A 17798-nucleotide genomic window follows, 5' to 3' on the forward strand; every position below is an offset into this window, starting at 1 on the left:
CAAAACTGAAATGAAAACAAAAATAAGGCAGAACTAGACAAAAACCACGAATCATTTTCGCATATTCATAATAATTAAGGTTCTTTTGGAAATTAGTTTCATAAAAAACTTTATGAAATAGAAATATGAAATAGTTCAAGGTGATAGAGAGGAACATTTATTTTGCAGATTTGATGATACTTTAATTTTTTGTGAAAATTATAATTATAAACTCATTATATTTTTGTTTTTGTAGCTAGTAAAATTATTAAAAACAGACTCCAGACTCCATCCCATTAATATTCTACTAAAACCTAAAACATTCCTATATTTTCGGTAGTTTTTCGTAATTTTTATTAATTTAATTCTTTAATAGGTATGTAAATTTCTTTTCTATGTCTATATGATGTGATTGTTAGCTGAACTATATATTTTATTTAAATACTTATTTTAAAGCTATTGTTCTTATTGAACGTTATTTATATTTATATTTTCGTTTATTTTAGTCAGATGTTTGCAGCGCAGGAATCATTCAGTTTGTATAAATTGTATAAGGGGTTAGTAAAATCGCTAAAATTGTTATTATTATTCTATATTTAAACTTTAACTTAAAATTTAAATAAATAAAAGCTCATTGCTACAAAACATCGGTTATCGATGTTTACCTGTGGCAGAGCCCTCTTTCGACGGAGCAGTGCAGCAAAGCTTTTAAGTACCATCTCTAGGCGGGGAATTTAAGTTTGAATTTGTTATTTGTCATACATATGTAATATGTTTAGAGCTTTGCCGTCGTCTTCTCAACTAATATATTTAGGTTATTTTTCAATCTAAGTACCCAGAACTTCAATACTAAATAATTCTTGACAAGAATTAAAAACTGACCATGAACAGGAAACCGAACAAAACCGAAAACTTACGTAATGATTCAATGATCCAAGTAAAATTCTCTATGTAATATCCTTCTTATCCATTCATCCAATCATGTATCATTTCTGTACATAAAAGATAGATTTGCTGAAAATAACAATATTAGTCACCCGAAAGCTGATTCTAAATTAAGCTGAAAACTTGTTAAAATTATTCGATTTTTTTTTCGTAATACCTAATTTTATTAATAATACATACAATTCAGCTTATAGGTACAAAGAATGCCTGCACGCAAGCGGTCATTAAGGTTGCATTCAACACTCGGGAGAAGTTGAGTTAATAAGTTAATTGGTCTCGCTTCTGATGCTGACGACAATGGTATCCAATCTCAATGATGATCACAGCAACGACAACGTCGACGCGGCTCGAGTACATCGGGGATTTCATGGGGGTGGCTTCTATTGTACATAAATATATTTAATTCTTAACATTAGAGAGCAACTACTATTAGCACGACTCCTTGTTGCAGTCGACAAAGTTGCTAAACTCGGTGGCATTGGGCGGGCCCTCACTGTACAAGTAGGTCACGGGCCACAGCCGGGCGGCGGCAAAATCGCTGAGGCTCTGGAGTCCTCCAGGTCGCGGCGGATGCTGGCTGTACTCGCTGCTGGCCGCAGTGGCCTGCTGTGGATGCTTCTGCTTCTCCTTGGCACTGGGCAGACCCAAATGGGAGTGTGTGACCTGAGTGGCATTCTTGCCGGGGAAGTAACGGTCACTGCACTTGCGCCACTGATCAAACTCATCGCCCACAAAGCACCTGGAGGGAGTGAGAAGTAACCCTATAACAGAGATTCCTTTCAAGATTCAGGTCTCTAACTCACCAGGGATAGTCAAAGCCCTTGCTGTAGCCGCACGGATGATCCGCCTTGCAGCAGTAGTCCCAGGAGCCCACCTCGGAGGCATCCGTCTCGCAGGAGTAGAAGCCCGTGACCAGGTTCTTTTCGCAGGGGCTGCTCCGGCGGCAGGGCTTGCCGGAAACGGTGTAGTGGCGCCAGGCCACATCGCCTTTAGCGAACAAGAAGCGTGTTTAGTGTGGATATGAGCAGGGGGAAATTAGGGCTTGGGAAACGGTAACGGTGGCATGCAAATCTCATAGTTAGTATCATTTTTTAAGGGGGATTCGCCTTTCGGTTATTGCTGGGTCTGTACATGCTTAGTAAACGTTATTTACACACAAAACATTCTCCGCTACAAACTAATTTACACATACTATAAGCTAATAATACAGAAACTATGACTAAACTACTGCCCAGGCAGGATCCTTTTGGTTATTTACACTGGGACCGAGGTGCAACAGGTTAGTAGACTGAGTTTACCCGGTTCCCGGAAGATGTCCATGCGCCGATCATTGTTGACCCGTGATCCCCCAATGGTGTTGACCTTGTCCCGGCAGGTCCAGTCGAATGGATTCCAGGCAAACAGCCAGAAATCGCGCTCCTTGGTGTGCGTATAGTGCACATCCTGCTTGAGCTCGGTCTGATCGAGGTCCGAGAGTTCGCAGTTAAAGGAGCTGGCATGGGAACTGGCAAGGGATGATGATGATTTATCAAGTATTAAATAAGCTTTTTCTGTATTTTACTTACCCATAACTAAAGGCAAAGCACTTGAAGGGTGTCGTCTCCCTGAAGCGTATGCACTCCTTCTTGCAGGCCATCTCCGAGGGCACCGATATCACCTTTTTGATGGCCGGCGGCAGCAGTCGAGCTGGCGAGCCATAGCCCAAATAGCAAACTAAATCGGGTTTGAGTTTTCTGTTAATACAAATACATATTTCTAGGTTTAAATTACTTACGTTTCTTGTGCTTCTCATCCACAATGGGCTGTATCTCGCAGCCATGGCCATAGCTGGCCCGCTCGAAGATGTCAAAGGCCGCATCTAAAATCAAATGACGCTCCTTATCCATATCCCTCACTGGCCAATCGCTGAGTTGGCAGTTGTCAATGACTCCTGCATGCCGCTGCTGGCCATAACGGAAGGCAAAGGCACGACAAGTGAACTTGGTGGAACGGATGCACTCCATCTCGCACTCGCCCACAGAACGCACGGTCAGGGAGTCGCGTACAATGGACTTGAAGAAGCGTGTGGCATCAATAGCGCGGAAAAAGCACTCTTAAATAAAAAGGAAATATTTATTTTTTAAATTAATCTTTAAACAAAATCAGCAATCCTTCAACTCACGAGCATTTCTGGGATCTGAGAGCGCTGTGCTGGGCCCTGCCGTGTCATGACGTCGCGGTGGTTGCCGGCACACATCCATATCATCCGCCATGGAGTATATATCATAATCTCTATCCGGCTCAATGTCCACATAGTAATCCAGCATATTGATGGGCCTGTCGCAGAGCATGCAGTTATCCCTGCCCGCCTGGTTATAACGATAGCTAAAGGTGTGGCAGATGAAGCTGGGCCGTTGGTCAGAGCACAAACGCTCGCATTCGGTCAAAGTGGGCACATTGAAGGCATGCTTTACGGCCGTCTTATGCAGCCGGAAGCCCTCGCTGGTCTTGGCCGAGCACTCTGTCAAGGATTTTAAAATAAGAAAAGAGATCCAGAGGACTCTGAACTGGAATACTCACCATCCTGTCCTGGTCTTCGCGTCCACTGCTGTCGGTAGTCATTGCGCCTTCGGGGATAATCATCCTCGTAACCCGATCCCGGATAGCTCAGCACCGAGTTGGATTCCCGATGCGGCGCCCCCAATTGGAAGTAATTAAAGTCCTGCTGATCCTTGCGTCTTTGGGAGTCCGTCAATCCCCAGTAGGAGGAGGAGGACGACGAAGAGTGCTTGCTGCTGCCACCATAAGAGCCACCATAGTGACCCCAGTTATCCTCGCCGCCAATGAGGTAAGGAACGAACTTGTTGGGCTTCTTGTAGGATCCTGGCGGTGGTGGTCCTGGTGGCCCTGCTCCATCCCTGTCGAGGTAGTTATGCGAGGGACGACTTGGTGGTCGGTAAGGGGAGTAATCGGAGCCAGGACGATACGGCGGTCGGTATTTATCAATGCGATCCGTTTCAGGACGTGGTGGCCTATACGCTGAGCTGTCATAGCCGGAGCTGCTCGGCAGCGTCTCCCAGCGATCCGGGCGGGAGCCTATACCAGGTCTATAGTGCGGCGGATCATGGCGATCCACATAGGGATGCTCGCCGCCGCCGTAGCTGCTTGGAGGCGTGTGACCAAAGTAGCCGGAACTGGAGCCCGAACTGGAGCCAGAGCCATGCGAGGAGAACTCATAGGAGGATGCCGAGGAGGACGAACTGTGAGAGCCATGGTACTCCGAGGAGAAGGGTGGTCGGTGCTCATAGGAACCGCTCGACGGCGGTCCCGAAGGACCACGATAGTGATCCACGGCCGTGCTGCTGGGCGGACGATAGTGATCCCTGTCCCGGTCCCTGTCACGATCGCCATATCCTCCACCGCCGCCGCTAGGCTTGAAGTACACCGGCTGACTGCTTACTGGACCCTTGGAACAATCCTGGCAGGCACTCCGCCGACAGCTACTCGGAGCATTGCGATCCCTCTCATAGTAGTCATAGTCCGGATGCCTTAGCAGATTGGCATCCCGTCGGTCTGGACTGGAGTAGAGATCCATCTGGGCCAACGGCATCTCTACCAGCTCGCAATCGCCCTGGCCATGACCCGACGGATCCAGTCGGTAGTTGAAGCCTTCGCACATAAAGCGCCGCTCCCGACCGCACTCCCGCATGCACTCCTCCACGCGCTCGCAGGATATGGAGCGACGCACCCAATGGGGCGCTATCCGTTTGCCGGCCAGGACGCGCCGGAAGCAGGCTGAAAAGGAGATCGGATCGGTGTTGCAGTGTGCCAGTTGCAGATGCTACCTCTTACGCAATGGAGGGCAGACAATACAAAAAAAAAAATATAACAGAGAAGCGGAAAAGATCAGGCATTCAACGTTGTTGCTGGGAGTCAGTGAAGCGAGGACAGAACCCAAGATCGGGGCTGGGTTGCTCCATACAGACCCATGAAGCCTGCACTTGGAAAAAAGGAAGTGTGTTGCACGAGAAAAGAAGAGAAATTGAATACAAATAGTTGTACTTCAGCCTTTTTTAATAAATTGTATTCATAGGGAAATGAGAAAATTGAGAAGCTCCTGTAGTTCTATTTGAAATTTGTAACAGAAAAACTTGAGAATTATAATCCTGTTAAAAAAAATATTGAGATTTTTATCTCCAAAATTATGCATAAACCTAATTGTAATCTTTATTTAAATAGTAATACACTTTAAAGAAAGTTTTTCATGTCTAAATATAATTACTTGAGAATTTCAAAGCTTGTTATATTGTTAAAAACATTACGCATAATTGCATTAAAACTCTTTCTAATTTCTCACTTTCCCAACAAGACTTTATCAAAATAAACCAATTATCAAAAAAAGACTGACACTTTTCTCCAAGTGTATTTATGTCTCAGTCTCAGTTTCTGTTTCTGTTACGGGTCGAATCGCTTTTCAGTCGCTTCTGTGTGTTTTTGCGGCACATCCGTTGCCGTTTTGAGTAAATTATGTTCGAGTCATGTTGGCTGCCGTGTACTAGCACTCGTACTACCTCCATCAGAGATTATCTCCGGGAAAATTGCCAGCGAGACATAGCCGTTTTTCACGCAGATGGCAGATGGAAATTATGCAAATTACATTTAATACGCACTCCGAAACGGACCTCAAGAGAGAGGTCGAGAAGTGGAATGACCCACAGCCCATTTAGACCCCTTACCCTTGGCATCCTCCACGATGATAATGGTGCTGCTGAGATCGGTGTGGCGAGTAGGACTAACAAATTTTGATTTGCTGTCGTTGAGGCAACAAAAAAGCAGAAGCAGCAACAAACAAATGTGACTGAGAGAACGCATTTTTGTGGGAGTTCTTTTTTTAGTAATATATTTTTTTTTGTTGGTTTGGAGTTTATGGTTCCAAAGCGGTGATTACTCGGTTTGATTACGTAATTGCTAAATTTGCGTTCTGGGCTAATTAATTTCTGTGCAATGTCAAAGCGCTTGGAACAATGGGCGACCAGGCCATCTCGCTCGCACACAGGACACGGATGCGAGAGCACAATTTCCGGACGCGCTTTTTTATAATTTTTGGTAACTCGAAATTCTCGGTTTTGCGACACGCGGCGCAGGCGATTCTAATCGCGAATGAACAGCGTCGGTGGTCAAGCTTGCGGTTTTATATGCGGCATTAGAAAATCGCGCGCGTTTTTCGAGCTTTTACGCTTCTGAGCCCCCGAGCCGAGAGCTTTAACGCTCTGGCTCTCGGAAAACTCCCACTTTGGTGGATTCTTTTTTCCGACTCTGTCTACCGGAGAGAAGCCTTGGGCCTCTGGTATAATGAGTGGCTGTGTTTTTCTACTCGTTTTTCGGTAGAAGATGCCTATCTTGGCCCGATGATTCAGATGAAAATACGAGGGTACAGATCACCGGCGAGATGCGATGCTGAGATGGGGGAGTCAGCCAAGCGTTGCCAGACCTCGCTCAAGGATGCCGCAATGCGATATGACACGCTTATTATTTCATTTCAATAAGAGCGGACTTAATGAGGTACTAGTAGCGGTTACTAGCTAAGTTACCCAAATAAATCATGGCTTTATAAAGGGGAATTATAGCTGGCTATGTTTCTTGGAGGTATTATATTTGGTTTCCAGATCAGGGTTGATCTAGATTTTTCATTATTGTGGGGTTATCATTGGTGTGTTTAATTGCCACGAGGTGGTTTTATGTGAATAAATTTATGGCATGGGGGAATAAAGATATTTATAGGTGATGAATACTGTTAAGGGGTAATTTAAATCGAAATTATTAAGATTTGTTACTAAATTAAGTATGCAAATTTTTTATAAATTGAGGAGTTTAATCATTATGCTTAAATGTTATAAACTTTAAGAAACCATGGCTTAAATATTCCTATTAAATTCAATAAGATGTCCATATTCCTCATTTTCATGAATTTTTCTAACTCATATTTGTTTATTTTGAACTTCTGACTCTTAAATATAATTTCTCAATAAATTCTTCCTCCCTTAAGAACTAATTTTAGCTATTTACAATTTCACAAGCCCCTACAAAACTCTCAAGTTCGTTGCCTAAGTCTTTTGTAGTCCTTTCAACTTGCTCGCCTAAGTCTTTTGTCTTATCTTAAATTCTTAGCTTTAAAGCTTAATTTTCAAGTATTTTTACTGCATTTCCCAATCAAGCCTGACCATAGATATCAGTACATCGATCATTTCGGTCACTCTTCACCACCAACTCCTTCTAAGTTCCCCCACCAAGCCGCATTTCCGTTTCCGAGTCAATGTCACTGCTGTCAGGCGTCGGCGGCGGCGGCGACGTCCAACTCGAACTCTAACCACAAATGTGGGTGGTTTTCCAGTTTTTGTGCAGCGGCTACATGTCCGTATTTGCATACAATGAGCAAACGCCAGAGGAGCTTGCATGCCAAGTGCAGTTCCACTCCGTTCTCTGTGCTCCGTTCTATTCCGATCTTGCACAACCCCATAGAACAGCCAAAAAAAAAAAAACCATAGAAAATACATATATTAGACTAGTGCCCGCCAAGATCGCTTCCGCCTCCAAGCGAATCCAAGCAGCCCAATCTCCCAGTGTAAATTACGATCTGTCCCACGCCAAATAAAAGCGAGCTAACTAACTAACTAGCGAACACGCCACCTTAGAAAAAAACAAACACACAATTAATTGCGGCAACGTCATCAAGTTTTTGGCATTTGAACTTGGAATCTCTTGGCACTTGCCATGTAGCTATATACGTGGTATATTTTATAGTGTGGCATAGGGCAAACAGCATGGGCTTATGTCACCGCCACCCGCTGGGTTCATGTACTCCACAAGCCGTCACACTTGGCGAAGCCGAAAGGAAGTCGCGTCGAAATCAAAACACAAATCGTTCTTTGATGATCTCGACTGGCGAATTTTTATTTAGAATTCGCCATAAATCTTTTGCACTTGACAACTCAATTTCTTCTGTAAAGAACAATGAGATCATGTACATGAAGAAGCCGAAAAGGTAACCTTGAAGGGGTTCATATGGTTTTTCTGCGATATCTAAAACCAACTCTTAAAGGGAAATTCTAAGGAAAAACTGGTTGTACTCCTGTTTTCTAAATAGTTCTTTAAAAAATAAAGAGGTATGGTAAATATTTATACTTTAAATACTCTTCAATTAATAATTTACTGCATTAAAATACCTATTATAACCCCTGTGTCTGCCCCAGATTTTTCAACTCATTGTAGGCCCCCGCTTTTGGACATTTATCAAAACCTTTGGCCGCAGCATTATTTATTATACCGTTTTTGGTGGGTGGGTTAGTTGCGCCGAGCTTTCGGCGCGGTGTGTCGAGTGTTTGTATGCGAATGTGAATAATGCACCACCGCCCACTCACCCCAACCCCAACCACATCTCCATCCCGCTCCCAAAAACCAGATCCGATGAGCATTATGCCAGGCTAATGGGTTTAGTTTTGTTACGCAAATAAAAGCCGCCGAATGTGGGTCAATCGAGAGCGGCTGTCATCTGTCAGTTGGCGTCGACCCAAAAGCTAATGAGTTTTAGTTGTAGTTGTAGTTTAGCCAGCTTAATTCTACATTTTAGTGTCATTGTGGTGGTTGCCGTTGTTGCAACCCTCAAGTGACCCGTGTCATAGTCATAGTTTATATATGATTAGCCTCAGCCTGTCTAGGGGGTTATTAAGGGGTTAACTTAGGGGACAGAGCGAATCCATGAGTTAGTTGAGGTTTTAAGGGGGTGAGGATATTCTCCTATCAACTCACCCTTCAGTTCATCCATGGGATAGCCTAGGCGATCGCGATCTCGATCTCTATCTCGGTCTCTGTCACCGGGCATGGGACGTTCTGTTTAAATAAATGTTGATTTTTAAAATAAATATCTTAATTAATTACTAACTATTCCACTTACTAAAGTCATCGGGATTAAAGTAGGTGGCTATAGTCTTGTCATCATCATAGCCTCCATAACCATCTCCTGGACGCATGGCGCTGCCATTTCTTCGTATATAATCATCCCTAGGCGGTGGTGGGGCTTCATAAGGTGGCGGTGGCCTAGCCGAGGGTCCGTTCATTCCATAGCCATCATGCGGCTGCTGTGACGGCGGATCCGGACGATTGGTGTAGTCCGGACGTGGCTCCCGATGACCATCGTAGCTGGGACTGGGTCGAGGTCCATAGGAAGGCGGTGTGGAGCTGTCATAAGGGCGTGGTGGCTGCGGCGGGCCCGGTGGATAATCTGGACGATCAGCAGTAGGCCTAGGCGGTGGCCTGGCCGCATAGCTGGGTCGCTCTTCGGAAGATCCACTCGAGGGCCTCATTGTCGGAGGCGGAGTGTACCTCTCCGGTGAGCCATAGCTGTAGCCGTTGCCATAACCCAAGCCAAAGATGGGTCTAGGTGGACCATGTGGCGTGGGTCGTACTCCATCATCCTCCGCAGGATCCACTGGTCCATAATGCGGGGGGCGATAGCGCTCATTCACCTCGGGAGCATTGGCAGCATAACCACCAGGAATATAGACATCCTCGTTGGGTGAGGGATAGTTGTTCTCATACAGAGTTGGATACTTGTACAGCGGATACAGATCATGGGAGAAGTACAGTCGATCTCCCACACCAGGAGAGGGTCCCAAAGAAGAGAGAGGCGGCGGAGGTGGCGGTGGACCGCCATCTGTGTGGGGAGTGGGATTCACCACCAGCACGGGGGTATTGCCCACGTCCAGCGGTCGGTTGGGCAAATCCACGGGCGTCGGTCCCGGAGAAATGGGACTGGGACCCGGGACGGGCTGGAGTCCGGGGCCAATCGAATTGTCGCTCAAGTCGAAGCAGTTCGTCTTGCGCGTGTACAGATCAAAGTCGGGATCGAAAATAACGCCCCCTGGCCGCCCGCCGCCCCCGGAGCCGTACTGTTCCGACGACAACTGACAAGTGCCGTTTCCGCGTCGATGAACACTGCAAAAAATCCACAGAAAAAATACAACAAATTACCGAAAAGATACATAAGTTGGAATCGAAATTGGGCAATTAATTGGCCAATTGACAGGCTTGGAGGAGACTCACCCAAACGAGATCGCCTGACACTTCTCGCCCGCCTGCAGGCACTTCTCCTTGCACATCTTCAGCGAGTTGGTGTCTTCGGTGCGGAAGGTCTTCTCAAATGGCAGCATCGCCTCCAGCGCAATCCGCTCGAAGCAGTCTGTCGATGCAGAGATTCAGAGATTGGGGGTATTACAAAAGGTTCACCTGACAGTTGGGCAATGAATGCAGTTCCCCCTTCCCTCCTCCCTCCTCCCTCCGCCCAGTTCCAAGTCCCAGCTCAGCCATTGCGTCACCGCACTTGCACTTTCAAGGCCACCTCCGGCCAGTGGTGCTCCACTTCGTCCACTCCACTCTACGGTAGGTTAGTTTTATTGACTCTGCAATTGTCTCTGTTGTCCAATTGTTAGCCGGCTTTGTTCTCCATTCGAATTTGAATTTTATTAACTTTGCGTGCCGCCAGTTGAGGCATTAACCCATCGGCGACCATAGAGTTCTCCCTTTTCTTCTATTTTTTTGTCAGTGCATGAATAATTCAAAAAGGTCAAGCCACAAACAAAAACACCATTGGCCATGCTTGATGGATTGGCCCCCAGCCTATGGTTATTAGATGGGCATGATCTTTTCCAAGAAATTACCTCATTTAGAATATTTCCTATGTGATGTTAATTACTCTAGTTTAATTAATATTTACAAAATTATTTTGGGGTCACTTTTGTTGGAAAAAGAGATTAATGATCGTGCGAAATAAATATTTACATATTTTTTGTTTACATTTTGGCAAGAGGTGTCATCTTCTCAAATATAATTTACATTGTTATGAGTGCCAGGTCAAGGTTTAAAATAAAAATAATACAATAAAGATATTAAATTGTTAAAAAATTAAAATTGCTAAAACCTTTTCACACTTTGCAAATATGTTTCCTTTATTTTAATCTTAGAACTACTTTGTCAAATATAATTAAAAAATACTACAAAATTAAGTCAATACATTAGCATTAACATCAGCTCCATAAGAACACACTTACGTTTAAAAATCTTACAAAATTGTCTTTAAAACCACCTTAATAATAATAAGTTGATAATAAAAACGACAAATATTTTTTTAATTACCATATTATAATAATTTTCCCATTCCCATAATAAAGCTCTTAAAAGTAGTTCTCGCCAAATGTCATAAAATGGTTTTAACGATCAATTGTTAATAAGCTTAAATGTTGTAAATTAACACATTAAGTGTATGTAAATTAAGAACAAAGTATAAACTACGGGAAATTCGTTTATGATATTAGGAAAAAAATAGCGAAATTAAATATTAACAAACATAATTAGTAATGTTATAGGGCTCGCACTAAACATTATTAAAAAAAACTTGTTGTATAGTTGTAATTGAGCAAAAAGAATAATGGCGTGAATGTTTTTATTTAGGTTTTTTGTGGCACAATAATAACAAAATTGTGAGTCAGAACACCTATAATTTAATATCATTTAGGTAAAAATTAAGGTAATTTTGCTTAATTCTAATGCAACTGCTATCCCCATTAGGAATTTCTTACAGTTAATAGAATTCTACTATATCAATGCTGGATCTCTTTTTAAAATTATTAAAAATATCTTTTAACCATCGGCCTCAAAGGGTTTACTGATCTCCCCCTACATCTTCTGGTGATTATATAGAGCTCCCCACAGCTTCCGATCTTCTCCCGCTTACCATTGCGTGCAGAGACCAATTGATTGTCGACTGTCAAAGCCGATGTGGCGGAATACCAAAGACCGATCAGGTGAAATGCCAGCAGCATTCGTTGCCCGCGTCTATTATAGCCAATCGCGATCATCTCGCTTCGATATCCGATAGCCAAAACTGATGCTTTCTTTTAGATTTGGTAAGCTCACTTAACTCGCTTTTTTTGCGGCACTTCCCTTGCACATTATCGGCGGTTTCACTGGATTTTTTTATACTGGGCTCTTGTGCCCGAAGATTTGCTCGAGGCACCGACGGGATGGACGAGAGATTGCGAACTGAACGCCGGCGATCAGCTCGAGGCGCGTAGAAACCTTCTTCTTTCTTCCGCCTTTCTTCGGAGTCGCGTGTGTGTTTCTTTTTCTTTCTTTTTATTATTTCTGGCTTTCGCGTTACGATTCGCTACTTTTCACATTCTTTTCACCGTTAATTATGTTGCCAAAATATGCAGATCATTAAAAATGAGCCAAGATCAGCTTTATATTTACGGGCTCGCTTTCTGTGAAGATTCTGCGGTTGCGGAAGAGACCGCCAAGTCTACATAATTATGGTAAGATGGGTGTGTGTAACTGCGAGTGGAACAGAGAAGGAGAGAGTCAATAACCTGACCGACCAACCAAGCGCGATACGGATTAGGGTACGGAACTGAACCTTCTTATAGACGATGACGTCAGAGTTCACTGAACACACACACACAGATAGAGAAGAGAAGGTGCCTGTGACCTTTCCACCAAAAGTTTTCGGAGTTGTCCGATAATTAAAAACTTGAATGACAAAGTGCTCATCAATGCGTAAATCCAGCATTTGTCATACCAATGCCAGGGGGTACGAAAAAAAACCCCCAAAAAACAATTAAAGCTTATTTTTCATAGTTTTTTTTTTTAACAAACTTGGGAAAGAATCTTGATGATTAATTAAAAGCGGAAAGAACAATTCTTGGCATAAAAATGGAGACTTTCTTCTATTTCTGACTTTGTTAGCGAGGGAAAAATTCAGGGCAGGGAAATTAAGCTGGGAAATGTAGCGAATATAACGGTAGTTCGTTGCGCTTTGACACTTTTGCAAATCGCAAATCTTCACAATTTCGGCTAATGACAAGAAAGTCAGACACACACCTAATTTCAATTTACTTTTGTTTTAACTCTTTTTTTAGTTTCTTGTTTCTAGCTTAGTTTTGTTTTTGATTTTCTATTTTTATTTTATTTTATTTTTCATTTGTTGTTTTTGGGGCTCGTCTCGTTCGGTTTGGCTGCGTCGCGCACTCGACGCCGATCCGCACTCGCTAAACAATTGAAACTGAATAAAAATTCTGATTTAGTTGTGTTCGAAACTCATCGGAAGAGCAGAAAGCGGCGCAGACGCGACAGTGCTGCGGCAGAGCCGCGGGCAGAAGCAGTGGCAGCGGCAGCGACAGCTAAGCATCTCTCTCTTCCTAAATTGTTGAATTGCTGCACTGAGAAAAATTAATTGGAGGAGCATATATTAATTAGGAAGTATATAGAGTATATGAGGTCGGTGTTTTGCAGTCATTCATCTCAATCTATACAATTTAATTATTATTATGTGTTTAATTTTTATCATTAACTATAAAATTTCCTTGTAAAATGTTTTTTAACCCTTAAATTAAAGATCAAACAAGCATAACTAATGACTAGCCTAAAAAGTATACAATATAATAATAATAAATATTCCTTTCTTCCAGGACCTTAAGATTCCCAAGTACAAATTTGGAGACCAACTAGAAATATTAATTTATGGAGATTAAATATTTTTAGAAAATAGTATTATCATTTTTATCATTCTTAATTTGTAATTATTTTGTATTACATTATTTACTTATGAAAATAAACTCTACGAGTTCCCCTTTTATTTTTCCAAGTGTAATATAGTTGTTGTTTATTTAGATGGTAGCTCAGGTGAGCCATTGCCAGGCGTGAGGTGTTTAGGGCGCGGGTGTGAGGTGCTGCTGGGAGGCGCTGGAGCTTGGCTCTGCAGAGATCGTCATCTTCATTATCATCATTAGCAGTGCCCACGCTGCGCCCACTTGAGACAGCGTCGGGGGAGGTAGGGAGTAGCAAGGAGGGAGGGCTTCCGAGGAGCGAAAAGAGCTACTTGGGAGGTTCGTCCGATTTTCCCTGATAGCTGGCAATGACTCTCGAAAATTGTTTGAAATGAAATTGTAACAGGAAAAGCGAATGCTCTTTCTTAAAGGTTAAAAAGATTAAATTAAGTTTTATTAGAAATATATTTATATTTAATTAAATTTGAAATCTATACCATATATGAGGCTTTCCTAAATAAGTAACAATATTTTTCCATCAGTGCTTATGAATAACATTTTTGTTTTAGACAGAAATCATTATTTGTTTGCTCTCCTAATAAAAGTTATTAAAAAGTTGATGGTTAATAAAAAGTTGCACATTTTGTGGTACATAAAAACACCGTATGTTAATGGTTTGTCGGCGAGACGTAAATCAAAAAACCAATATAAAACTGTGAATTCAACTTTATTTTAGCTTATTTTTGATGATTTAAAAACCATACATACTCCTTCCCATAGCTCATATACCCCTAAAAGTATATTCATTCAGCTTCGCGTGATTATTGCTTGTGTGTTATGTGTTTCTCTTGATGCAATTAGAGACAGAACTCTTGGAAGCCGGGAATTAGTGGAGTAATCGAATCAGAACCAAAAACTCAGGCCAAGAAATCTAAGAATCCAAGCTGTAGTTTTTGAGTTTGAAGCTCGGAGAGTTTTCTTTCCGCCTTGCTGACCGCGCTAAGCGGTGTGAAATTCAAATTTAACGGACACCCAGCTGCCCACGAGTGCACTAGGTTGTTTTTTTTTAGCTCAAGCGTTAATTTGAGCCAGTTTTTGTAAAAAGCTCGAAAAAGAGGTTTTTGAAAAGATGGGGAAACCCAGGGCAATGATGATGATAATGATGGGTGAAGGGGGAGGGAGTTGGGTGGCGCATAATTGGCGACACCTTTAAGTGCCGACCTTGTCATGCTCGCTGGCGTCGTCTAATTCAGGCCGGGGTTGTTCTTCATCAGCGCCCATCGCCATCGACTCCGAAATCTGCCACTGCGCATGCGCAAAGTCGCAGTCTCAGTCGCAGTCAGCGTCGATCTTGGCAGATTCAGGAGGTTGAACCCTGATTCGGAATCTAATTCGAACTCGGACTGAGATTCGGAGTGGAATTCACTGAATGCGGAGATGAGCTCATTTGGCAAGCTCATTTGCATACCAGGAACTCGGAGGAATTCTAAGTCGCATCAAAGGCTACGCCCCTTGGCCAATTATCGAAGAGTTTTGGGGATTGCCCGAAGTATAATTAACATAAAACGAAAAATTTGCATATAGGAAATTAATTACTTAAGGGTCCATTCTGGTTAGTTGAAAAAAAAAATAGAATTTTTTTTTTTTTGCATTTTTCGATAGCTTTAAGTGTGTAGAATATCATACTAAAAGATCAAATCGAAATACGTAATAGTTTAAAAGCTATGAGCCTCCGAACCGGCCGACTCAAAGCAGCTACAGAGCAAACATAAAACTTTAAACGCGTTTTCTGGAAAACTACATTTTTCGGGCTGGCGACCATAATATCTCAGTCAATTTTTAACGAATCTTAATGATTTTTTTTTTAAATACGCTTAATTAACGTGTCCATGGAATAGGCTACAATTATATTGATAGCTTAAACATTGGATTTTTACTCAACAAAAAAGTAAGGAAATTTTTCAAAAAAACGAAAAAAAATTTTTGAGGCGCCGCCATTTTCTTATTTTTTATTCAATTTTAAAAAAAGTAGCCTATTCCATAACCACATTCATACAAAACAAGAACATATTTGAATTTTTTGTTTCAGTCGATTTTTACGTCCTGCAGGATGGTCGCCAGAGGGGTGCCTTTTTTGGGCATGGGCTTACGTCGCCCTGTGTCCTGCTTCAGGACATGCTCTAAAAATTTTTGAAAATTTTGCTAAATAATCTTTAAACTATGATAAATATATGTGACAAGTTTGAACTTTCTATGTCTTTTCGTTTGTCCACAACAAATTTCTGAAAATGGCCTATTTTTTGGCCCAACTAACCAGAATGGACCCTTAACAATTTTACTTATTTTTGGGTTAATAAATTTGGTAAGTAGTGGTTAATAAAACGTTATTAAACGCTGACTCCGTATAATCATACAAAGATACAAAAATCTGCTTCAGTGACGATATAAACCTATGAAAATAATTTTAAAAGTATTAATTAGGTCAAGGAGCTTCTTAAGAATCAGAGCAACTCCTTTTAGAGAATTCCCAGGCTTTCAATATTCTTAACAATTTTGTATCACTCATAACAAAGCTACCACCTCCCGCAAGCAGGTCAAGTCTACACCGTCTCAGAGCCAACACTCAAATGGCCAAAATAGAAGGCTCGCATTGGCATTGCACAATTATTGGTTTGGTGGGGGCTGCTCCACATATCCGATATATATGGCATACAATAGAGTCTTTTGCTTGGCACTTGTCCCTCGACCCTATCAAAGACCCAAATCGCAAACGCATCAAAATTCATCCAACCATTCGGTGGCGATCGGCGATTCGGCGCTTTTGGCGAACGCTCTTTGCCTGCCAAGTGGGTGAGGCTAAACCGAGCCCGATGTTTGACCACGTCTCTAGCGTATCTGCGTGGAAATTTCAATTTTTATTTGGCCGTGTCTAAAAGTACAGAGATCGATGGCGACCCAATAGCCACCGCCGCACAGTAGCGCCTTTTCTCATTTAACGTTGCAAAAATCATAACTTGTGAACAAAACAAGATAACTAAATAATTTAAACGCCATTTGACAGGTAATTGTTGTAAAATTAACATATGTATTGGAAAATCTGCCACGCCCACTCATTCGCCTTTTTAAAGGGTATCAAAGTAAAGAAATATTTATTTCTCAATGAAGACAATTTTTTTAAAATATTTTTTATTTAATTTTTTATCTTTATTTTAATGTATTTGCTTAAATAAAAATAATTTGAAAACTGAAAAAAAAAATTTTTTTTTGTTCTAAGTTTAACCGCCACAGAACCGTGAGCGCTACAGTTAGTATTTTTTGTTGGTTTGTATGAAATCGTGTCGGTATTTTGGTATATTTTACCCTGAGTTGTTTCAGTGTTTTGCTTCGCAATGCCAGAGTCGCAGCTGGACGCAGACTTTCTAAACGGATTCTGATTCAGGAAAGACACACGCAGTGCATAGTCATAGTGTAGTCGCCGGCTCTGGGCAGCTTCAGAAGTTATAGACTACTTTAGCCAGAAAAAGGTGAAAAAAATGGACACCTGGCAGGTAGCGATTTACCTGTACAAGCCCACACAAAACTACCCTTTTTTTAATTTGAATAAGAGGTAATGAATATACCTGTCTTTTAAAAGAAAAATCAAGACCATTGGTTATGTAGTTTTTGTGTAATATTACCTGAAAGTCGACTAATTTACAAATTTTTTGTTGTATGACGCATACACGGAAAACAATTTCGACTTTGAATGCTCATATCTTCCTCAAAAAAAATCTGAAAATTTTTTTGGTTAAAGATTCGGAATCCTTGGGAAATTCTCTGTCGATTTCTTATGGTTTAAATCGATTTTGCGATTATGACTTTTTCGATTTTTGCAACGGCTTTTGTTCGAGAGGCGCTACTGTGCGCCGTTCCACAGGAAATCCAACAACTCCTCCAAGCCGGCGTCATGTAATCCACAACGATTGGGTAAACCATTTTTCGGCGTGGCTCGGGTCACATAAATCGGCGTCAAAAAGCTGGCTGATTGGCAGTTGTGGGCCAGCAGGAAGCCCTCCACTGATAACACGTACCAAAGTCGTTTATCCAAAACTTGGTTTAGTCGCACGGATATGCAAATTCAAGGGAACATGACTTAATAAAAATAACTCATGCTGTGCTGTAGATGAAAGTAAGGTGATAACTGGGGGAGTATAGGGTTTCTTTTTAGTTTTTGGTAGTTTCTATAGAATTTTTATGTGAAATTAACATAATCAGAGCTAGTTTTTTATATCAAGTGCAATTGTTTTGATTTTATTTAAA

General features: G+C 41.9%; 1 protein-coding gene across 3 annotated transcripts; it reads right to left on the minus strand.

The window, feature by feature from the left end:
* Positions 1-1159: 1159 nt before the first annotated feature.
* Positions 1160-12995, minus strand: LOC108070778 (uncharacterized). Of its 3 annotated transcripts, XM_070284710.1 has the most exons (12): positions 12850-12995; positions 11690-12288; positions 10003-10138; positions 8855-9894; positions 8710-8790; positions 3484-4698; positions 3086-3424; positions 2699-3016; positions 2490-2637; positions 2223-2428; positions 1728-1911; positions 1160-1663 (listed from the first exon to the last, which is right to left on the minus strand). In XM_070284710.1, exons 2-12 carry the CDS (start codon positions 11811-11813, stop codon positions 1354-1356), a joined length of 4101 nt encoding a protein of 1366 aa, XP_070140811.1. In that variant the 5' UTR covers positions 11814-12288; positions 12850-12995; the 3' UTR covers positions 1160-1353. The 3 variants fall into 3 exon arrangements, with proteins under 3 accessions (XP_070140811.1, XP_017016867.1, XP_070140810.1); XM_017161378.3 differs by lacking the exons at positions 8710-8790; positions 8855-9894; positions 10003-10138; positions 11690-12288; positions 12850-12995 and adding an exon at positions 5640-5775; XM_070284709.1 differs by lacking the exons at positions 8710-8790; positions 8855-9894; positions 10003-10138; positions 11690-12288; positions 12850-12995 and adding an exon at positions 5186-5212.
* Positions 12996-17798: the final 4803 nt, after the last annotated feature.

This window comes from Drosophila kikkawai, chromosome 2R (genome assembly GCF_030179895.1).
Source record: "Drosophila kikkawai strain 14028-0561.14 chromosome 2R, DkikHiC1v2, whole genome shotgun sequence".
NCBI lineage: Eukaryota > Metazoa > Arthropoda > Insecta > Diptera > Drosophilidae > Drosophila > Drosophila kikkawai.